Source organism: Trachypithecus francoisi, unplaced genomic scaffold, assembly GCF_009764315.1.
Source record: "Trachypithecus francoisi isolate TF-2019V2 unplaced genomic scaffold, Tfra_2.0 Lachesis_group5, whole genome shotgun sequence".
NCBI classification, from domain to species: domain Eukaryota; kingdom Metazoa; phylum Chordata; class Mammalia; order Primates; family Cercopithecidae; genus Trachypithecus; species Trachypithecus francoisi.
In genome coordinates this window covers 70,270,261-70,294,705 of record NW_022681470.1, presented here as the reverse complement: position 1 = coordinate 70,294,705, position 24,445 = coordinate 70,270,261, and the positions used below count along the sequence as shown (strand labels likewise).

Genomic DNA, 24,445 nt, shown 5'->3' with positions numbered 1-24,445 from the left:
CTCTTTTCTTTCAACCCTGATTTTTAAAAACAATCCATGTTTCATTACATAATTTTAGTTCTTGATCTTTTTCAAATAACTTTTTCCATTATATTTTTCATCAAAGTATAAGGATCCCAGGCCTGCTTGTTCCAGCTGATAGCCCAGCAAAAGGCCTGTGGCACCAGAGTACTAACAACCCTCAATATACTCGGCAAAATTCACTATACAAAACTAGAGGAATAATTTAAGTATGGGGAATCAATCTAAGCAGCTCACTGGAGTTCCAAGCCTGTCTCTGGGATACTGAACTTTAATTATCAATGGTCTCTTTCTTCAAAGCCACCAGAAATGTAATCATTGACACCAATGCCCAAGTTCCACCAATGATGAAGTATCTAACTTGACAAGATTTTCTAATATGCCCCTCCTAAGCTACCTGAGTAGCTTTATAAATAACCTGAGTAAATTTATAAATAAGAATTAAAAACTGAAAACAGCCATTCATAGAAGGTTACAAAATGCAACTGCAAAATTAGAGCAGCCCCAGACAAGCTAAAAGCAATACTCAAATCACAGAGTTATACAAATATACAGAATTGACTAAATGTGAGTCCTGAATTTTGGAAAAAAAAATTAATACCAAGAAGTTTTAACTATACTCTCTGACCCAATCAATACTTTGATGATAGCAAAAGCCTGAAAATATACAGTATTAATTCTGAATGCATCTTTGTTTTAGGTTAAATGGGTTTTTCTTGCTCCAAACTAATCTCTTGTTAAGGTTTTGGAGGTGTGGGCTCTGCTAATCTGCATGGTTGATAAATCTGGCCAATAGGTCAATTAAATTACCTGTTGAATGAGTGAGCGAGCCTCTTCAGAGACACATTCTGGCATGTTCAAAGTAGTGTGAGTATTTATTCCTGCTGGATGGCATTCAACCAGAGTCTGAAACAATCAATCAGGCACACTTCTTATCCCAAATAACATCATATTTTGTTATATCATAGGATTTAGGGACAGCAAGTACAGAGAGCTCAACAACCATTTTAATTGGAGGTGTAGTAATCAACACAGTGCCGCCTAAGCTGTTTAGGATGAGGGCTATGAGCCTATAGAACTTTTAACTGAAATGAAGACAATCACCATGATCACATCATAAGCTTATGCTACTGTCCCATCGTCCTTGGTTATAAAATTAATGGCTCAGAATATTATAGAAATGCTTAAATTATATGCAAAACTAAAAAGGGATCTGATCCCTTTAAAATGTTTTAATGTTTTAAAAACTCTTCAAAGTTTAGAATTTGGTAGTTATAATACTTTACATACATATATAGCGCTTTACAGTTTAAATGTCTGTAAAGGTGATTTGTAAACTCTCCAACAATCTTAGGTCAGTATTATCTACACATGTAGGTAGATGACTATTTACAAAAGCGTAACTGTTCATTTTCTCTGTTTTCTTCCCAGGAAGCAATCTGCACAATACTTTATTAAAGTCTACTAACTCAAACATCATACTCAAAAGTCATTCATCTGAGAGTATAATTTCTGTCCTTAAGCTAGAACAGATAGGAAAAATTTATGGTACTGAGAAAAAGATAATGCTAACTTTAATATCTACATTAATTTTCTTAAATAAGAACTCCCTCCTGGTTTCAGACAAGATGTTTAAAACATCCAGAGAATTGTAATACATCCTTATATAAACCTTACAGATTTGACCCTGTTAAAGCTGAATCATGGAAAATTAAAAAGAAAAAAGGTTTAGTCATATTTCACTATGAAATATTGTGACATAAAATAATCTTACCATCAATTTATTCAATGTAATGCAATCCAACTTTAAAAAAAAATCTGGAATCTCGATAAACTTGTATTTCTCTACCTGCTTTCGGTATCAAAGTTTTTCTTGCTTAGTCCCTGATTTAAAAACTAAGGGTGAAGGCTAATATTCTCAATTTGAAATCAAGGTAGCACCTGAGTAAATTTATTAAACGTCCAGGTCACTGCTTACCTTGCCAGTGAGAAGTTCAAAGAGGACAGCACCCAAACTCCACCAATCACAGGCTTCAGTTTCTTCAGTGATTGCTCCAACCTCTAAACACACCAAAAAAGGTTGATATTAAAATTCCAAAGGTCAATTAAACTTTCAAAATTAACATGTATTAGCAAGGTGACCTTTTTAATGCTGAGAGGGCATATACTAAATACTACTGGGCTTTCAAAATTCCTGAAAGTTACTTATCCTTTTGGTCACCTACTGTGGTTGCATTTTTTTTTTTTTTTGATGCAGTCATATATTAAACTCAGACATTTGTTCTTCAGCTGATAGAGGGACACCTTCAAGATGCTTTACTTAAAAGTTATGTGAACCTACTAGATCAGCATTTTGCTTAATTTCTTACAGTTGAGAAAGTATAGCCAATTCTACCTCATGGGTGACATTTTTGTTTTAGAAATAAAGATTCTTCAGGTTCTAAAGGAACTTTAAAAATTATCTAAACCAATATTAATCATCCTTTTACTTGCAGGTTAGAAAGCAGAGAGATGAAATGCCCTGTCCAATGTCATACTGTAGCAGAATGAAGACCTAGTTTAGAGTATCATCTTCCCTTTCCTATGTAATCAGTTGTTTTCAACCAAAGGAGGAACATGTGAAATGCAAATCTACCCATTTTGCTAAAGTACAGATAGATACATTATTTTAAGCCATGGCTGAAATTATTGGCCAAGATAAGGGATTTTAGAGTATCTACAAATTACACTTTTATCTGTGTTATCCCTATCTCTTGCCAGCACAAGTTCCTGAAATGTAATTTGAGTTTTCAGGTCTCATCTTTCAGGTTCCTGCACCAATCAGCAACAACTCTTCATTTCACCATTTTTTTTTTTTTTTGAGGCTTTTAGCCCTTAAATTATCTTGTGCTTTCCTAATGGCATTGAATTAGTCCCTAAGCCTTGCCAATACCTGCCCTTTCATTTCCAATTGACTGAAAAAAAAAAAAAACCCTACTATTTGACTATAGGTAACCCACAATTCGTAACTATTTTTGAGTTTATAAGTAGTTAGGTTGGAACTTGGAAAGTACAACATGTAAGTGGTACTCAGGTGCCTAGCCTTTTAACCAGTGCTTAGTCAATCTATTTGTGTGGGAGAACCCCAAACTTACAAAATAGCCTGAGCAATAGTCTTAAAGCAAAAGTCACATGGACGAGAAAAAGAGTCACTCCTATGCAAAACACTGAAATTACTCCATTCAGCAACCTTTTTCTACATCCCTTTTTCCGAGGTTCAAACAGTCTATATGGAACTCTACCCCTTCACAGCCCTTTCTGAGCCCACTCTCTTCCTAAAGTGCTTCATGCCAAATCAGTTTCCATTCTCCAACTAGCCGCTCTCAACTAGGTAGTAAAAAGAAAGCAGATATTAACTAATTCAAACTAGTAAGTGAATGACTCGAAGTCTCCTAATGTTTTTAGAACTCTTTGCATTTATAAAATAGTTGCTTGTTTGAAAAACTGAGAACTACCTAACAATAGAGATTTAATCATATATGTTGTGGCACATCTGTATTATGGATTACTACTACATAACCATTTTAAATAGGGCCAGGCGTGGTGGCTCACGCCTGTAATCCCAGCACTTTGGGAGGCTGAGGCAGGTGGATCACCTGAGGTCAGGAGTTCCAAGACCAGCCTGGCCAACATGGCAAAACCCTATCTCTACTAAAAACACAAAAATTAGGCGTGTGTGGTGGTGAGCACCTGTAATCCCAGTTACCCAGGAGGCTGAGGCAGGAGAATCGCTTGAACCCGGGAGGCGGAGGTTGCAGTGAGCTGAGATCATGCCATTGTACTCCAGCCTGGGCAACAAGAGCGAAATTCCATCTCAAAAAAATAAATAAATAAAAATTTAAAAACAAAAAATAAAATAAAATAAAAACACATATACTTAAGTGAATGTTTGTATATAAAAACATATAAAAAGCTATAAAACAATAGCTTTTTAAAAAGCTGTAAAACAATACAATTCTAATTTTAAAAGTACACATTTAGAAAAAAGACTGGTAAGAAAATATGACAAGATGTTTTACTGATTTGCCTCCGGTGTGGTGAGATTTTTTTTTTTTTTTTTTTTTTTTTTTTTTGAGAACGAGTCTCACTCTGTAGCCCAAGCTGGAGTGCAGCGGCTCAATCGTGGTTCACTGCACCTTTCACCTCTGGGGCTGAAGCGATTCTCCTGCCTCAGCCTCCCAAGTAGCTGGGACTACAGTTGCATACCACCACACCCGGTTAATTATTTTGTATTTTTAATAGGCACGGGGTTTTACCATGTGCCCTGTGTAGTCTCGAACTCCTGAGCTAAGGCGATCTACCCGCCTTGGCCTACCAAAGTGCTGGGATTACAGGCATGAGCCACTGCACCCGGCCAGTGAGATTTTTTTATTACCTACATGAATATGTAATTGACACAAATTTTTAAATTTTTAAAGTACAGCAAGATGATATGAAAACACTGAGGCTTGTTGGAAAAGTTACTCTGGAGGAGGGGAGACAAAATTACGTAAACCAATCCTCCCTTCTGTTCACCTGCATGCTTTTTTCCACAACTTTAATGCATTAAAAAGAACAATGAACTAGGAATCAGGAGTCCTGAGTTGAGTCAAGAAATTCACTTGATCTCATCTATAACATGAGGGTAAGAGCTAGGGGCTCTAGGAGTTCTATGATTTGATACTCAAGGATTCTCTACAATAATGATACTCACGAAGGACATATCCCTGGATGCTCTCTTTCAAAGTACATATGCTACCCCTCCCAGATGCAAATACATTGCCCTCACCCCCATTCCCATTTCACAGGGAGCCACTATCACCTTTGGAAGTGTACTCTTAGACTTTATAAAGGGTGTGTGTTCTTAGAAATGTTAGCAAAGTAAAAGGGAAATTTATCATAGTTCTATCATAAAATACAACCTTTTGTACATTTCCTTCCAGTCTAAAACAAGCAATGAATGACATCATTTCCCTGCTCAAAATTCTCACTGACCATTAGATAACATTCAAATTTCTTGCTTAATCAGGTATTATATATAATTCGGTTTCCATAATAAGGTATCAACCCATCAAATTCATTCAACCAATACACATGAAGCAGCACAAACTAAGCACTCTACTAGGCACTATTCCTCCACAGAATTCTATGCCTTGGCCACATTGTTAAATAATGTGAAGCTATAATCAGTTTTCCTCCTAGTGTAGTTAGTGGTTTTATTTCTTAAGTATCATTTTGTTCAAGAATTTCATTTACTCCATTTTCTTTAATCATATCACAAGCAGTGTATACTTCTTAGTATTATAAGGATTACCTGAAGTCAGGAGTTTGAGACTAGCCTGGCCAACATGTCGAAACCCCATCTCTACTAAAATACAAAAATAGGCTGGGTGTGGTGGCTCACGCCTGTAATCCCAGCACTTGGGAGGCCGGATCATGAGGTCAGGAGATCGAGACCACCCTGGCTAACATGGTGAAACCCCGTCTCTACCAAAAATACAAAAAATTAGTCAGGCGTAGTGGTGGGCACCTGGGCAACAGAGCATGACTCCATCTCAAAAAATAAATAAAAAATAAAAATACAAAAATTAGCCAGGTGTGGTGGTGCGCACCTGTAGTCCTATCTACTTGGAGGGCTGAGACAGGAGAATCACTTGAACTCAGGAAGCAAGGGCTACAGTGAGCCAAGATCACGCCACTGGACTCCAGCCTGGGCCACAGAGTAAGACTCCATATCAAAAAAAAAAAAAACAAAAAACAGTTTTACCTGTTTACAATTCAAGATCCAAAGTTATCTGTCAGCTATCAGTTTTTAAAACTTTCCATTTATAATGCTGTTTTGTTCACAGTAGGTACACATTGTATAATGATAGCAGCAATAATAATACAGCAGCTACCGTTTCCTGGCTGTTCACTACATGTAAGAAACCATATTGAACACTTTACAGGAATTATTTACAATCTCTAAGCAACCTTATGGAAGAACTTATTTGGGTATGGTGACTTTGGGAGAGAATATTGTATTTATGTGTCCAGGAAGAAGTGGGACAGTTGATCCAGTTAGCTTCGAGAAATGTAAAAATTAATGAGATGGTTTATAGGGTCCAATAACATGTACTAAGGAGCTCTAGACTGAAGCCACATTCTTAAGTCTCTGCTCATGAGGTTCCCCACTAAAACTGAGCAGAGGATTGCCCAGATGGGTCTGTCTAATCAATGGCTAACATATTTATAAAGGTACCTTTTAAATTCAGCAAAAGGTCCAAAGTGCCATCAACAATGTAGCCTAGATCCTCAAAAGCTACATGTTTGTTTTCCACACCACTGCAGGGAACATGCACCCCAGACGAAATGTGTTAGTGGGGAGGCATAGGGGGAGTGTGTTCTTGAAGCCACAAGGTAAGCACAGTGCCTATTCCTGAGTCTCAAAGACTTTTGTTTGTGGGGAGGGGATGCAGTATTGTTTTACAATTACTATTTTTTAAAATAAATAGACCTATTATGGAACACAATGTAAAATTTGCATGGATTTGCAAGATAAAAAGGCTTCAAAGAAACCTCAGAATCTTATTTCACTGGTCCCCTGAGATACTCATTTCATATCACCTCTACAGTCAAGTACATAAGCAGAAAAATTTGAGAGGCACTTCATGAGACAGACAAGGTTGATTCCTGTATTGGTTTCTGTGAACTTGCTCAACTGCGGAGTCTAAGAACTAGGCTTTATGCTGCTTTGAAATCCCTAAGTAATCTTCTGCCAGGGTCCTTAACAGGCAAATAACGACCAGTGTCTGCTCCAAATGTGGACTGCCACAGTGTCTGATGAGCCCCAATCGAATGGGAGGCAACACAGACAGCAGGAAGAGACCTAAGAATCCCCTAGAGGAAGCCTGTGCGACCCACAGCCTGTGGGCTGAATGCAGCCCAATGCAAATTTGTAAACTTTCTTAAAACATGATGAGATTTTTTTGCGACTTTTTTTTTTTTTAAGCTTATCAGTTATCATTAGTGTTAGTGTATTTTATTTGGCCCAAGACAATTCTTCTTTCAGTGTGGCCCAGGAAAGCCACAAGATTGGACACCCCTGCAAAGTTTACTTATATTCCCACTCTTCAGTGGGCTTGCTAGCTAGTTAGTCTAAGAAGACACCAAGTGGCACCTGAGATAACTGTTGGAGACACTTCAGTGCTGTCAACCACAGTCTACCTCTGTCACTCCCCATTTTCCATCTTTCCTGATTCTTCATCTCTTCTCTCTTCTACAGACAGCCTGCTTCATTTCCTCCCCATTGACTTTCTTTCTTGCCTCCTCTTGGATATGATTAGTTCAGCTTTCTAACAGCACTTAGGTCTAAGGAGACTGCTGGTCCCATCTAAGAAAAACTGCTTTTGAAACTGTGAAGGCAGCTAGGCTGAATGTCTTTAATCACATTGGAGTAGTAGAGAAGGATAAGAACTGTAAACTGGTAAATTGGTTTTTCATGGAAACCAGAAAAGAAGACATTGAACAATTTTTAAATCTATCCCCTTAACAATGCAGCTTGAAACTGTTCAAAATGACTTTATATCAAGCAGGGATTCATTAATTAATGTGATATTGATATCACGACCAACTGTCCTTGATTTTCATACATGACTCTAAGTTACGACAAAGAGTTCTGTATTTAGGCTGTATTTAGGTAAGATATAAAGAAGAACTTCCTAACAGCTAGGAAGCTTAAATATGAGAACAGGTGAAGGTCAGTACTTGTAGAATTTCTTCTTTATAGGTGTTAAAACAGAAAAAAAATTCTTTCAATTATCAGAACAAAGGACTTTATTTGGTTGCCCTTTTAAGATCCTTAAATATCAGTAATTCTTAGATTAAAAATTTTAAGATATACACTGAAACCATATTGCCAAAAAGAAACCTGAGTTGTGTGGCTGTCAAAGACCACTACTCTAAAACTACTTTACTTGCAAACTCTATATAAAAAAACCCAAGCATAAACCAACAACACTGATTTATACATAAAGCAACATGATAGTTACTACAAACATCAGGTATATGTGCCTAAAATCAAAAGTAGAGAATGAAAAGAAATACCACGTAAGTCTCTGCGGCTATTTTAAAAGAATAACACAGTGAAGTTGAGAAATCCCCTTTAACTCCTACCTCAAATTTGAAAAATCTCTGGAAACAAGCAGAAAAACATTTTGTTTTGTTTTCTTTCTTTTTTTTTTTTTTTTAAAAAGGTTCTCATTCTGTCACCTAGGCTGGAGTGCAGTGGCAGGAAGATGGTTCACTGCAGCCTCGACCTCCTGGGCTCAAGCAATCCTCCCACCTCAGCCTCCTAAGTAGCTGGGACTACAGGTATGCACCACCACACTTGGCTAATTTTTTTATTTTTATTTTTTGTAGACAGAGGATTTCACCATGTTATTCAGGCTGGTCTCAGACTCCTAGGCTTAAGTAATTCTCCTGCCTTGGCCTCCCAAAGTGCTGGAATTACAGGCATAAGCCACCACGTCTGGCCTAGAAAAATATTTTAAAGGATAAACTCTACCGCTTTTTTTTTTTTTTTTGGCCAATTTTCAAAACATTTTTCCTATAAAACACAAGGTGTTAAGTTTCTGGGCATGCCCCATTCCCTACCACTACATTCTATAATTGCAATTTCTAGGCTTGGTAAAACAGTATCCTTATTCTCTACAAGTGCAGTGGCACACTACGGGCATTAAGAAACATGATCAGAGAAAAATAAACTATTACCTCAGAAAATAATTTCTCAGTTTATTCCCATAAAAACTCAAAAAGAGATAGTGATATCAAAGAATCCTGGATTTTTATCCTTAAGTCAAACAGATGTATTGCCAAGGCTCTGGTTATGCTGCTGTTTGAGCTTGGCTGAGTATATCACTATGCTTCTCTGAAAATGAGAACAGCCAGACCTCTAACATTCCTTCAACCTCTTATAATCTGTAATTTTATGATCCTGAAAGTGTTTTCAAAAGCACTCATGAGCCTTTCTCATAACTTCTTCTCCCTCCATTAACCTAAGATGCCCAAAGAGTGGATTATGCTAAGATGAGCAAGCATTCCTCAATCTTCTTCCTTTTCTCCGTTCTATACACAGCCACTCCTCTCTTTCCCTAAAAGACTAATTACCTGGTGGTAAGTGAAATGAATCAGGGTCACTAAATCTAACCATTATCATCTTTTAATGTAATGGAGATACAGAATCAGTTCCTGATTAAATTTCAACTCATCCATAAATTTTTAAGGACATCAAATATGTGCAAACTGTTGAGTCAAATTCTAGAACTTTCACTTCAGTATTCTGATATTCTAACTACAACATAGAATCTTACTGATTCATACTGATGATTCAAACTATCATATTTCACAAGTGAATAAACAAGATTAAATAAAACAAAGATATCACAACATAAAATGTGCTTTGCCTACCTTTGCTTTACTCATGTTTAACACCTCATAGAACACTCTTCAATAAGCCAAGATATTTTTCAGAAAAATAATGCTGTCTTGGTAGCCCATATTGCCAAAGAGCTTGCTAAAACACAGAATAACAAAGTTTTATAGTCCTTATGATATTCAGAGTCTTCCAAGTCTCCCTCTTACAGCCAAAATAATAATGTTTACCCTACATGCAACTATAATAATCTTAGCACCCAAAAGTAAAGGAGCAAAAAAGCAGAAAGCTTAAACTCAACCATAAGATGTCTATATAGCGATGAGAAAGGAAGGGAAAGAAGAACAGTACATACTCTCAGACTTGAGGAAGTTTGAAAGACATTGGAGAGACTATGTGATTCCAACATATTAAAATCATGATGTATGCTTCATGATGTATGCTTATCTAAGGGTACAGGCACTGCCTTTTAAGATTATACAATTTAAACTGCATAGATTTGTCAGACATGATGCAAAAATAACCAAAGACAGATCTAACATTATACTGGAAATTGTATACAAAATTGAGAAAACTAGAAACTGCAAGTTAAACTCAAGCTTTAAACAAAAATGTTTCCATAAAGTTTTATAAAGATGAAGCATCTTGCATTTTAAGCAACTGTGGGGCTTTCAACATCCCAAATTCAGAATTTGCTTTTCTTTAAAAGACATCACTTTTAAAATGCTTAATAAGGGAATCTGATATTCCACATTTACAGATACATGTTAAGACACACCATCAGACTGGTGAGCCATTTGACTCAGTCCCCTGGTTTTTCCACTAAAGAAGAACCACATAAATCATCTAATTCTTCACTTTACCTTTACTAACAATATAGTTACCCATCCCCATTCCAAAAATTCCCAGAGACAAGTCCATAACCTCCTTCTGGCAATATGCTCTGTTGTTACTATCTTCTCTCCCCATGAAACAGAAGGAAATACAGTATGTTCAGAATCTTCTTAGAAGAGAATTTCACTTATAGAGAAATTCTATTGTAATTTAGAACTCTTAAACTATTTTTCTTAACTAGGCTTTTTTAAATGAATAGAATCTTAAAAGCCTCATTCCTTTTCACTCTCAAAGTTACAGCAACTGTGGAACTGTTATTAAGAAGTCATATAAATTTAATTAAAAAGCAGCAATCATTGTAAATAGTGTTTATGTAATATTCTAAACCAACAGTTAGATGCTGGAAGAATTTATCACATAAGTAACATAATGCTTTATCCAAATATCAGAATGACAGGCCAATCTTAAGGCCACAGATCCATACAAAACATTAAAATGATAATCAGTAGTAAATACACTAGGGAAGGAGGTGAAAGGTAAATATAGTTTTCTAATGCCACAGGATTCTTTTTCTCAAAATAATAAAAATGTTCACTTTAAATATTTGACCTCAAGGATTCCAAAGCTCTCTTTTGGGGGGAAAAAAACCCATAAGGAACAAATAAGACAACATAAGAACAAAGGCAAATTCTTATAAACCTTAAAATTAGGCACAATGTATACCTTTATACTATCAGAAAGGAAGCTGGACCGTCTAAACTTTCTATAAATTCTTTAAGTGTTCAATTAGAAATGCTGTTACAATTGGTCAAGAATTTAACTTTCTTCTAAGGGAGTCAGACTTCATTAAATGGATTTAGGAGAAAGGTTAAAAAAAATCTAATCTGTCATTGGTGACAACTTTGACCAAGGAAAAGAACATCTTTCTTTTGCAATGAGCATTCCATGTCAGCTAGGGCACAGAAACATTAGTACTGTGTTCCTATACAGACAATCTTTCCCTGCAGCATCTGTTGCTAATTGAAAGGGACTAGAATTACAAAATCCTAGTCAATTTCTCTCACCAGCTCTTGCTGTGTATAAAGATTTTCTATGCAGGAGCTGAGCATTAGTCTTCCACTGCAGCTGATGACTAAAGAGCAAAGAGAAAGAAACACAGAAGAAAGCATTTTTTTGTATCCAACAATATATGGAACTAAACTGTGGGAAGGGGGACAGCTAAGCATGTCTTTTGTTAGCTCAGAAAATTACCATTCTATAAATACAACTATTCACCTATAAAGGTCTATTAACATCCTAGTTAACCAATTGTATATTTCTTCTGTTTGGGTAGACTCCTTTTCATGTAAATCTTCAAAAGTAACCGTCAATATTATACCAATTGTGTCTTTTATTTCTGGCTCCTAGGCACAGTGCCTGGGACACAGGAGGCATTTAATAAATGTTTGTTGAATAAATATATCAATCTTGTATTTTGTAGCACTGTCCATTCAAGGCACTCAAAGCACCACCAAAGCCCTCATCACATTCGTTTTCTTTACGTTCCATTGAGCATGCAGATCTACATCAAGTTCTTTTGCACTTTTACAAGTTGTAGGTTAAAAAGTTTAAAACATTATCTAAAGCATACTCAGCCGCAGGAAGAAACAAAGATTAGAGGATGAGTGGAGGCCAGTCAACTGACTACACTATTCCAGGCAAGAGATGAAGGCAGCCTAAACTCAGGTGGTGGAATGGACACCTTCCAGTGCTCCCCATGCAAAGCACAATGACTGCCTCTGGATGGTACAGTTTGCTCTGGCACAGGTGGCGTGTGCTACATCAAGAAAAGAAAGCTGGGCTGGGCATGGTGGCTCACGTCTGTAATCCCAGCACTTTGGCAGGCCCAGGTAGGTGGATGACCTGAGGTCAGGAGTTCAGGACCAGCCTGGCCAACTTGTGAAACTCCAACTTTACTAAAAGTAAAAAAAATTAGCCAGGTATGGTGGTGGCCGCCTGTAATCCCAGCTACTTGAGAGACTGAGGCAGGAGAACTGCTTGAACCCAGGAGGTGGAGGTTACAGTGAGCCGAGATCACACCATCGCACTCTAGCCTGGGTGACCGAGCGAGACTCTGTCTCGGAAAAAAAAAAAAAAAAAAAAAAAGCTGAAAAACCTTGGGGTAATAAAGAAGACAGAACAGGGAGATAACTCAGGGTTTTTTTCTATTCCTGTTCAATTAAAGGAATTTAGGCACCTAATTCCATAAAATGTGCCACAAATTTGTAAGCTGGTTCTATGTGACTGGTGGGCTGGTGAGATCATTTGTATCAATTAGAAATATTTTTTAAATGTTATCAAAAACAAATTCATTATTACATGCATTGTAGGACAACTACGCTACCTAGCCGGGGTACTATTTTAAATATAGAGACAAATTTGTTAAAGTTTTTGTATATGACAATAGAAAATGTTACAACCAAAAGCAAAACTAAAAGCCACAGCAACTATGACAATAAAATTTCATTTTAATTCCAGGTTTGGAATGCTCCTCTAATAGTTATAAACTAAAATATCAAAGTTTAATAGCTTAAAGTTTACAAGTTCAAAGATGCAAAGCTGTTCACAGGGGCCTTGTACTTGAAATGAGTCAAGTCAGACAGAAGAAACTTCCCTCCAGTCTCACATTTCCGAGGCAGATCTTCATTCTTAGGTGACAGACTAACTAGAGCCTGGAATTCTCATTTCCTAGCCCATCCTTTCAAATGGGCATTTTGCTCCTTTTTTCTTATTTTATACTATTTCAGAAAACATTGACTGCCTAATTATCCATTCTCTATTCCATAAAGTCCTCCAGCATTGTACTCAATTGCTTATTCAAATGCCGTATTTGTTGAGCGGGGTACACGAACTGTTTGAAAGTTCCTGGAATCACATTACTCTAATTAGCGTATTATCCAAAGAAGACCAACGACAGAGACTGGCACTGTCCAGAGGGAGAAGTCTGCAGCAGCTGGGGCCCCGTTCTTCTCCCAGTGCTGCAAGGTGACAGGGGAGATGTGGTGCTGCTCTACCCTACACACACGTTCGTTTTGGCTCACCTTGGTCTCTAGTCTCGCTTCCTGCCACCACCTCATTATTTATTCAGCTGGCTTTTAGGTAATTCAATTACCTGAAGCCCTGGGCCTGCTGTATTGTGGGGAACTGGACCTGAGTGCGGACCACACTCAGCTAGTTCAGGCTAGGCTTGGCTACATATCTAACTCCACTTTTCTCCCACTACCTAGCTCTGAATTTCTTGTTGTCGTGGTGACCTGGCAACCATGTTCTGAGCTTCCCTGCAATTATCTGTACAACTTGGGTCAAAACGCCTTAATTCCACTTGATTCAGCACTCCACAGCCAAGAATACTTGTTCAAGGGAGTTTATAGGTATCATTACTATACGGTTTTCTCGTGAGATAAAATAAGAAATGAGTAACTACCACATGACTTCTGGTTGACTGATTATAATTATAATTCTGAGCTCTAAACAATCTTGCTTACTCTCTCATCCTGAATTTCTAGTAGGAAAAAACCAACAGCATGCTCCATTTTCCATTGATCATATCACAACTCCATTCTGAATAGCCATCGGGTGTCGTAGTGTTACCCAACCAAAGCCATTACAGTTGATTGATGAGAAAAAGGCTAACTGAAAATTGTGAGAATGACAGGCATAGCTCTCTCGCTCACTTGCTCTCTCTCTGCCGCTCTGCTGCTGTGTTAGGCAGAGAACTACATGCATTGCTATTAAAGGAGCTTCAGAAATCCTACTTGCCTTATCCTCACTCATTTTTTAAAACCTTAGCATTTTTAAACATTTATTCGAAGGAAGAATTTGTGAAGAATTGCTTAGAAGGACTAAGACCTGGTAACCTAATGGAGATTAAAATTTATAAAATGTTATGGGATACAGAAACTGATGATTTGATAAAAGTAGTTAGCCAATTGCTCTAGTATATAATGTTTAAGACTCAGCATTACATCTTTGTTAAACATCAGAGGCAAAAGACAGTTCACTTTCTTCTTTATAATAATGCAGAGGTAAGGCCAATTACTGAATAGCTTGACAAAAGTCAATTGATATATGAAAAATAAAAAGCATTACACTGTAGCTAATACTTTATAAGTCTCTAGTCTCATGTTCCTCTTCTGAAAAAGAAATTTGCCCAAGATCATCAAGAAAAAGGTTGGGGTAAATAAAAGGTTAAGATTAACTTACTTTTAATAATCTAATCTAAAGTTTGACATAAACTCTCCACTCCAAATATCAGGTAGTACTATGAAATGTACAGAGATACTGTTTTTCACCTTTTCTGTATCAAAACATCAATTCATTGAACTTCTCTTGGGATGTGCTAATGCGTCAGTTGCTAAGATGCCATATAACAGGGACTGAACTCTTCACTCTTACTTTGTCTCATTCTCACCACTAGAGACATATCACATTCTGGCCTGATAGGAGAATCATGATTTCAGACTAGTCTCTTTCAATATGGAGCAACTTTAACTGAGATGTGATGGTGACTGGCCCATGGATTCCAGGGTTCTAGACCCTCACGTCCTCCTAAAGTGATCCTTTGATCTTCTTTGCACCACAAAGGCCTTGCCTAGACAATGTAAGACTTACATTAACTTGAAGCCTTTTTTGCTTGTACTCTATACTCATATTACAAGTTTCATGGATATACAGTGGTGAAGTGTATCAAATTTTCTTCAGTGGAAAAGCATCACTATTCTACGGCAAACTGAAAAATTAACTGATTCTCCTGAAGAAGAAATAGATTTGGTTTTTTTTGATGGTAAGAACTGAGGGCAAAGAATTAAACATACTTGTTAATCATTCAAGGAAAATATTAAAATACTATGTACAAGAGAGCTAGCTATTGCTGAAGTTTTGCTTAAGGGTAAATAAAACAGTTACTGTCTGAAACATAATATTTAAATATTAACCATAAATATTTTACTCAAAATTATTCCTACAGTTCCCTCTTGCTGCCACCTTCTTTCTGTTTTAGGAAAAAAAGTAGTACCTCCCGGTTATGTCATTATTATTTTGAAATATACATCTATATTTATTTGCTTTCCCTATCAATCTCACATTCTTAAAATTAGATTTCTCATGTTTGCTGAAATTATCCAGGTCCCATAAATTCTCATATCTAAATATTTCTTTCTTATTTAAACAATTTTGTTTGTTGAGAATCTTGACATTCAACTTTCACCCCAAACAAAAGTTGTTTTGGCTTCATTCCTCTAAATGAAAGTATTTTCCATAAATCCTTTATTTCCACATGATATACTTTATGTACAAATTCTATAAATGAGTAAAAATATATACTCAGAAAGTCGTCCAAAAGAAATAACTTTTTAACTCTACTAACATTAGATAAGAAATCAATATTTACCCTCGGGGGAAAAAGCCTGCCTTAATAAGATAAACTTCAATTTTGAGTACATTTTGTGTAAGGAGGATGTCAGATGATCTGACATCTGTGATTTTACTTACACCCAACAAATCTATTTTACTACTGTTAAACTGAGGCCTAGAAAGTCTTAAATAAATTTCCCGAGGTCAAGCAATGAGTTTATACCTGATCTGGGACAATATGCAGGTTTGGTAGTTCTCAATTCCGTGTAAATGTTCTAAACCTTAAAAACTTCTGCTAGCCTAAAGATATTTTAAACCATCCATGGTCTGAGTCCTAGTTTTAATTATCGGATACATAACTATTACATGGAGCTCCATGCCTATAAAGAAACAAATGCCATAGAAAGCATGTTTATGGAGAAGGGCAGGGAAAACTATTCCCCAAAACATATTCATGGATTATTTGATAAAGTCAGGCTAGAAGAACAAAGAAAAGTAGTCAATAAATGTCATGCTCTAAAACTGAATTTTTACAGATAGTTTTCAGCATGATTTTTCTATGTTTCACTTTTCACCGTCAGCTGTGAGCTGTTTCCAAGTGTGAAATTGCCTGAGAGAGGAAGCAAAGCTGTCATTTGACATCTGGGAGCATGGAGATCGGGCTGCAGTGAAAAGTATTTTGGACTTCTTCAATTTACACATATATGCACCTATAAATCCTCAAGTCTGAAAAGTATTCATGACAAATATCAATGTAAATTTCAAGCATTTCAAATTAAAGACTCATAATGGGGCAGAAAATAAAAGTGAAGGACACATACTGATAGGATACCATATCAACTTGTTCAAAACTAGAATGGGAAACTTAAGTGACTATATTAGGTTAACTAACACAAATAATTTTATGCACTTGTGTCAGATCGTATATTAAGCTTTCGAATATCATTTTCTTGTATTTTTGTTTAAGAGACAAGGTCATGCTATGTTGCCCAGGCTGGAGTGCAGTAGCTATTTGCAGGCATGATCATAGCACACTGCAGTCTCATATTCACAGCCTCAAGCAATCCTCCCACCTCAGAATCAGTTTTCTTTTTTTTTTGTATTTTATATGCTTAGTAGTACAGGTTCTATTTTCTAGCTGTTTTTGAATGATAAGAGTCAAGAAAAAAAGTGGTAAAAAAATACTTTCTTGACATTTTATTTTTCCTTTATACTTAAAACACTATAACCAAAGGTTTATTCTTTATCATAAGTTAATAAATTAAATGATAAAGCACATAAAATCTTTTGGCTAAAACTTTTGTGTTTATGTGTGTAAAAACGGATATAAAATCAGAGTAACCAAAAGAAAGTCCTCCAATGAAAAATAACCAATTTACTCCAGTTTTTATTCTCTAATCTCTCACAACAAAAAAAAAATACAAGAACCTGTGTAAAAGTATCCTAATAAAGTATCTAAAAGTCTCCTAATGTGGAAACCAGACAGTGTTATATTTACATTGTCATACTATACAATCTGTTCCTACTTTGTGGACTATTTCTTTTGCCTTTTCTCTTCCTGAACTCCATTCTGTGTTTCGGTGGTATGAAAGGAACCCATTTACCATGAATGATGTTTATTTAAAATAAAACCTTTCTAGAGAATCATCCTAGATAATCTAAGGATACAAAGTGAACCTAAAAGGAATGGCTTCTACTTTGAAAACAGGGCTGGGTTTGATCAGTGAATTCGTATTCTCAAGACCCTCTTGATGGGTCTGCAGCTGCAGCCATTTATGCGCTGGCTTTTTCACAGATGTAGACAGAGAAAGCTCCATGGTTTTTGTCTTTTTGTTGTTGGATTTGTTTTCTTTAATATAAAAAAGTGGCAACTTTTTAAAAAGTTCTCAGTTTTGTTATAGAAACTTGTGAATCTTGGGCATCCTTGGGAGTATACATTGTTGAAATAATTACGACTTTTTAAAATCTAGGATCACAAAGTTGGCAGAAACTATACTTAAATAACAGAAGGTGATCATTTGCATTTCAAAATTTATCTGTCTTGCTTTTCCCCTCAATTAGACCAAAACATGTTGATTCACAGGTTTCTGTGTGTGTGTTTTTTCTTTTTTAAACTTATTTATAGAGCAGAATAATGGCCCCCCTGCTAGTTTGGCATTTGCTCAAGTTTCTGTCCATGCAAATCGAATCTGTTACTGGAAATTTTTCTCAAAATATAAAGGCACATCATCCACAAGATAAAAAGATACACTGCTGATATTATAAAGTACAGGGCAGGTGGATAATGTTTTCAGGACAAATATGTGATAAGGATTCCCAGGAGGTGAAGTGGCAGGGTAGAGGGTGCACACTGTTTAAACAGAAGTGAGTTGCTCTCATCGTAATCTTGTGACAACTTTTCTTTCTAACCAAACGTCAGCTGCTTAACATGCTTTAGAGTTACTTGGACAATAATACTAAGGTTAGACTTGGGAAGTAAGAGGGAGGGGATCATAGGAGAGGAAAATACTTCAACCCTTGGTGTTCCTAAGGGTAGATCAAAAGGTGGTTAAACAATCTATGTCCCATGTAGTTACTGATTTGTATTTTTAAGCATTGAAATATTAACATATTATCATTGCTTCCATCCTTCGAGGAGAGGAAAACCTATTTGTAGTTTTGATTTATCAGTAGCACTGCTATCAACTTTTGGGGCAAACAGTAATTCACAAATTTTTGCTCTAATTCCCCTTGAGTTGTAAGTGAGGGGTGCGAGCACATAGACTTAACCGAGTTCTATAACTCTCTAGATTTAAGGTCATCTTAATTAGAACATTGGTGTTACTTTTCTGTTAAGGCCATTACTTGTTTTGTTTTACCTAGTTGCTAAAATTAACAGGCCCAATGAATGGAAAGCCTTTCCACATTGTTCACAAAGCATGCCATAACACTAGAACACTTTTGCAACTCACAAAGCTTGGAAGCACAATTCTTTTATGCAAATAATGACAACAAAGCACCTCTTCAGACTACAGCTTTTTTCAAATGCTAGTGAAGGACAACCTGGAAGAGGACAGCAAAATCCATTAATGGTAGACTGCCACCTGCTGGTCAACTAAGAGACTTGTAATTTCTGGGACAAGGCTTAAAAATTAGAACTTAGAAACTGATCTGTATTAAATTTGGTTTATTTCAGTATATGAAATTGAAAGTGTATATCTGTTGATGAATGTAATATGGTTCTGCTCTACACATAGTAAAACTCTCAGGATACCAACATGTTATGGACATTAAAGTAAATGTGACTGTGCTTGAGAATAAAGAAAAACAATCTGCTATAATGCTCAAGCGCAAATTTACAGATAGTTTCCAATAAGTAACAACATATACACTTACTAGGAACCAGGGGAAAAAAAGGAAAATAACAACAAAAATTAGAAATAAGGGCTACTTACAAATATTAAACAATATTCCATAAATGTTTGGTTTCGTTACATGGTTCCCACCAGACTTCACTTTAGGATGTAACAGGCTTGATTCAAAAAAACTCCCAAATTAAGTTTGATGCTAAAACTTTCAAATTCATTATAATTAACAAATATATTTCTAAGTACATTGGAACCTAAAATGTTATTTCTTATCAAATTAGAAAGTGGGGAGGATCTGGCTTTTTCTTAATCAAGTAACTGTAATAAAGTGAATTCAACATGACATTTTTTATCCTATTAACTAATATAATTTCAAAATATAGCATCACATTATCTATTTGAGAAAAAAAATGTAGGTGTGCTCTATTGTGTCTAAGAATAAATAAAAACCAAACAGTCTTAATTTGAAGGAAGAAGGAGGAAAGAAAATAAAACCCTAACAGTTGCTTTCAAGAATGTTTTGGGATATTTATTTTATAGGCTGGAAAACTTTGGTATTCTCTACTGCATAAATAATTCTTAACAATGAAAGTTGTAACTAGAAACAATCTAGCTCTTCTAATCCTTATTATCATCACTTCCCATTATGCAGAGAAACAAGGTTAGCATCAATACATTAGTTAGCTGGTAAGTATTAAATACTATATTGATCAACACCTAAGCAGATTATGTCAAAAAAATCAGCTTGAAACTCCTTTGAAGGCCAGTGGGGTGACAGGTGAAGTGACTCTGGCCATCCAAAGAGGCCAAACGGTAAGCAAAAGGTGAACAAACCTTGGATTCATAACACAGCCCCATCTGCACTGATGACTAAGAAAAACCAACTCAAATGCAATTCATATGCTTATGCTACCTATAATTGTCAGTAAAAGATCTAATAAATAAATTTTGCTTTATTTATTAGAATAAATCTAAATTTTTAGAATAAATTATTAGAATTATTAATAGAATAAATCTCTAATTTTTAAAAAATAAAGACAATACAGTAAGGGCAAGATAAAACTGTTGTGTCTACAAAAATCTGTTATAAAATGCCAGGCTGCCACATCACTAAAATCATATTGCATTTTTAAAACCTCCATTTTGCCAGGTGCCATGGCTCATGCCTGTAATCCCAGCTATTCCAGAGGCTGGGACAAGAGGATTGCTTGAGGCTAGGAGTTCAGGACCAGTCTGAGCAACACAGCAAGGCCCTGTTTCTACAAAAAATAAATAAATAAATAAATAAATAAATTAGCCAGGAGTAGTGGCATGCACCTGTAATCCCAGCCCCTTGAGCCCAGGAGTTCTAGACCAGCCTGGGCAACACAGAAATACCTCATCTCTACAAGAAATGCTTTAAAAAAAATTAGCCAGGCATGGTGGTGCACACCTGTAGTCCCAGCTACTCGGAAGCTGAGGCAACAGGACTGTTTGAGCCCAGGAGCTGGAGGCTGCAGTGAGCCATAACAGCACCACCGCATTCCAGCCTGTATGACAGAGTGAGATACGTCTCAAAAAAAAAAGAAAGAAAGAAAAAAATTACAAATCTAAAGAGGGTCAGGGTATTTAAAGGTCCTTGTAAACACTAAGTAGCTAAGACATTTCTAAGAATTCACTGCAGTTCTTAGTGAGATATAAACTCATTTAACAATAATAAATATATGGACACACATACACATATATACCTATGAATTACTTAATTGGTTCAGCCCCAAATTTTCTTTTTTTGAAGGGTTAAACAGATAACCCAATCCAACGCATATGTAAACTGCTAGTGAAAAATACAAAAATACAACTTCTATAAAGAAATGAGAGCTGCCGAATCACTTTTTCAAGTGAAACATTTTAGGAGATTGCTCTAACCTGGGGCACAGTACATTCTCTCTATGGCATCGCTGTCACAGGAATCTTCAACCTCACTCCACCTGCTAAAATACGTTAGCTGAATGTGTCCTAAAAACAAAACGACAGGAGAAATCAAAACATTTTTCTCTTCCATTTTCTGCAGAAGTGAACTGTAATTACTCCTTTTGTAGCTAAAAACAGTATCATTAAGAATAATGGCATCATTAAGTACTAGAAGCTATTACTGGGGGTGAATTTGCTGCACTGATAATGAAGCTCTAGACAGGAAATGAAGATACTAATTACAAGATAAAACGCCTACTCAGTTAATTGGAAGCAACAGCGAATAAAAAGAAATGCATTTGCAAAAGTTCCTGACCTCTATCATTCAATAAGATGTTGTTTGGGTTCAAATCGCGGCACACAATTCCCTCTCTATGTAAAGCATCAAGGGCTACCACCATTTCAGCTGCCCATCTTTGAATGCAGCCCTCTGGGATGTAAAACCTGGAGGTTAGTGCTAATTTTTTATCAAGGTCCTCAAAAATCTGATGGATTTCCTTGTCTCCTTCTAGCGCTAAACCACTTTCTCCCTTAGTCTCAGAGTCTCTCTGGAATAAAGAAGTTGGTTCCTCTTTAGCCAAATCATCAGTCTGATCTGTAAACAGCAATACTTCTTCTGTTTTTAAAGTGTCTGTGCTTGCAATATATTCATTAGCACCTGAGAGTGGACTACAAATATGGAATAAGCTTTCTTCTGTGTTGTTTGCAGTTACTGCTGACTCAACCACTCCAAGTCCTTGAAACCTAGGATCTGAGCTGGGTAACAAAGACATATCTCCTGAACTACTATGATCAACAGCTGCTACAAATAACATCCTGGGATCATCCCGTGCATAGTGTTTCTCTGTTATCCTATGGGATTTGGGCCCAGAGGGATCACTCAGCTCCTCCATGCCTTTCTCCTCATGTGCTTGGCATTGTTCAGTACTAAGTCTGAGGCATAAAACGTCAGGGGCTTCCAAGAGTTTATTTTCTATTATCCCTATATTAGTTTGTGTAAACTTAGTAGGTCCCATTGCTGCAGCTTCTCTTGTTGGCTCCAATTCACCAGGTAAATTGACAAGAAGATCAGGTCTTCCTTCATCAGTACCACTGACATCATCAAAAGCAGCATCTTTAAATGAAATAACTGGCACTGAGTCATCTGAGCCCCTGCTAATGGTGTCCTGAGCTTTAAACTCTACCTTGCTTTCACTAGTATTAAAACTCCTAGAAGCACTGTCTCCATCTGGAAGAGTAAAGAATGGTTTCAAAGGTTCTGATTTTAGACTATACAATTTTTCTCCAAAGTCAAGTCCCAGGAGTTCACTTGCGCTATCCTTACTGTCTATCCTAAAGAATTCCATGGGGCTATTTTTTGATCTACTGAGGGAATCTGATGTTCTTGGAGAACTAACTGCTTCTGGGTCATCGTTGGGGAAGAACTTCAGCTCGTGAGCTCTCAGCTGTGTGCTGGGGCTGTGACTGTCAGCAGCAAGGTGTGCTGGGAAGCTTTGAATAGCTTTAGTATCAACACCATTCCCTTCAGTCTTCATGAAGGGCTCCTCATTCAAAGACCCTGGTTCAATCTTTTCTTGCCCATATTCATTGCATAATGTTAAATAACTAGTAGTACATTCTTCTTCTGAACTCGAACCAGAATCTGGCCACTTCGGAGAGCTATCTTGGCCATCATCTTCCTGGTTGCTGTCATCTTGAGAACTTGGAGTAAGACTACTCTTCAAAGGCAGAGCTCTAAGCACGCTTCCACCATCACTTCCTCTGGATTCAAAGCTACTGCTGTCCTGAGGACTAGAAGTTGGCTGTTGCAGGTGAACTTTTGCAAGTGTAGATTTTTTTACTTCCTTGATATCAAAGCTTTCTTCAGGACTTCTGTTTAGAAATTTACTAATATATGACCACAGTTTGCCACCTGTGAACAAGTATAACAAAACAAACTTGTTAAGTATTAACATCTCCAAATTAACAGTTATTTATTTAAGCCATTAGAAAAGCAAAAGCTATCTTAAAAAATCAATCAAAACAAATCAATAATACTCATTAACATCAAGTGTGCCATAAGATAAGCATATTTAATAAAATGGTTGTTATTGCTGAATGGTGAGTATGGTTTCAAGCATATCTCCTGATAACAATTTTTTTAAGTGACAACCTATTTCTTCCTTTGAAGGGAAATTAGTTATAACAAACATTAATATGAAATTTCACAGCTAAAATTCTACTCTAAAGTTAAGTATCATTTAGTCTTAGAAGCATCTGTTTATGTTCTGCTCTGTTTACATAAGAATTTTTTCAAGCATGGCCCCTTGGTCAAAAGGAAATACATAAAGAAGTGCTGTTTAAATTGTATACTACAATGGGGGGAAAAATCAACAATATTATTATTCCATTTTGAAAATGTCCGGTCCAGGATTGGAGGAATTTGGCATGTGGTATATAATTATGCCTTTATAAATAACATATTAATAATATATTTCCCCTTTTATGCCCTGCCACATATGTAATACGTTGTATAAGTAAAGCTACTGAGGAAGATGAATTGGGCAACCATTAATGAAGCAAGTTATGGAAATCCTGACTGTGTATTCTGACATATATCTTTAAAACTAAAATCATAAAAATCACTTTCATGTAAATCAGAGAAATAAAAAAAAAATCCAGTATTTTACCAGCAATACTTGTAGTTATTATTTCACCATAGTTTTATTTTATTTTAACCATTAAAACACCTCAATCCCTTTTGTCAATTATAATGTTTATGTTAAACAATTATAGCTAAGTATCAAAAACTTGCTATAACAGTAGTGACTAGGAATAGTATTATAAGAAAGAATAATTAATTAAATTTGATCCAGAAATCTCAAAAACAGTAACTTCAGAAGTATACTTTGTGGAGACAGAATTGCAGTTGCAAAGAAATGAAAAATTAAGAATGATGTGTTCAATGATAGGCTGGATTAAGCAAATGTGGCACATATACACCATGGAATACTATGCAGCCATAAAAAGGGATGAGTTCATGTCCTTTGTAGGGACATGGATAAAGTTGGAAACCATCATTCTGAGCAAACTATTGCAAGGACAGAAAACCAAACACCGCATGTTCTCACTCATAGGTGGGAACTGAACAATGAGAACACTTGGCCAAAGGATGGGGAATATCACACACTGGGGTCTGTTGTGGGGTGGGAGGGGGAGGGTGGGGGGAGGGATAGCATTAGAAGATATACCTAATGTAAATGATGAGTTAATGTGTGCAGCACACCAACATGGCACATGTATACATATGTAACAAACCTGCATGTTGTGCACATGTACCCTAGAACTTAAAAGTATAATAAAAATAAATAAATAAAAATAAAAAAGAATGATGTGTTAAAAATAAATCCCTCTATTCATATAAAGAAGACAATTTTTCAGCACATATTTAGTGTAATCATTAAGCATCATATGCCAAGAGTACCTAAACCAG

At 36.3% G+C, this 24,445-nt stretch overlaps 1 protein-coding gene across 18 annotated transcripts in view; it reads right to left on the bottom strand.

Moving 5' to 3' along the window:
- RPS6KC1 (ribosomal protein S6 kinase C1) overlaps window positions 1-24,445 on the bottom strand; it is a 218,266-nt gene that overhangs the window by 10,633 nt on the left and 183,188 nt on the right. For 16 of the 18 annotated variants that reach the window (XM_033199771.1, XM_033199778.1, XM_033199779.1 and 13 more), the window contains 4 exons: window positions 21,290-22,885; window positions 20,929-21,018; window positions 2,000-2,082; window positions 832-927 (listed from right to left, as the gene is read on the bottom strand). In XM_033199771.1, coding sequence (XP_033055662.1) covers window positions 832-927; window positions 2,000-2,082; window positions 20,929-21,018; window positions 21,290-22,885 — 1,865 coding nt within the window. Of the gene's footprint in view, window positions 1-831; window positions 928-1,999; window positions 2,083-9,486; window positions 9,593-20,928; window positions 21,019-21,289; window positions 22,886-24,445 lie in introns of those variants that run through there. The other 2 variants (XR_004434345.1, XM_033199766.1) reach the window with 2 other exon arrangements.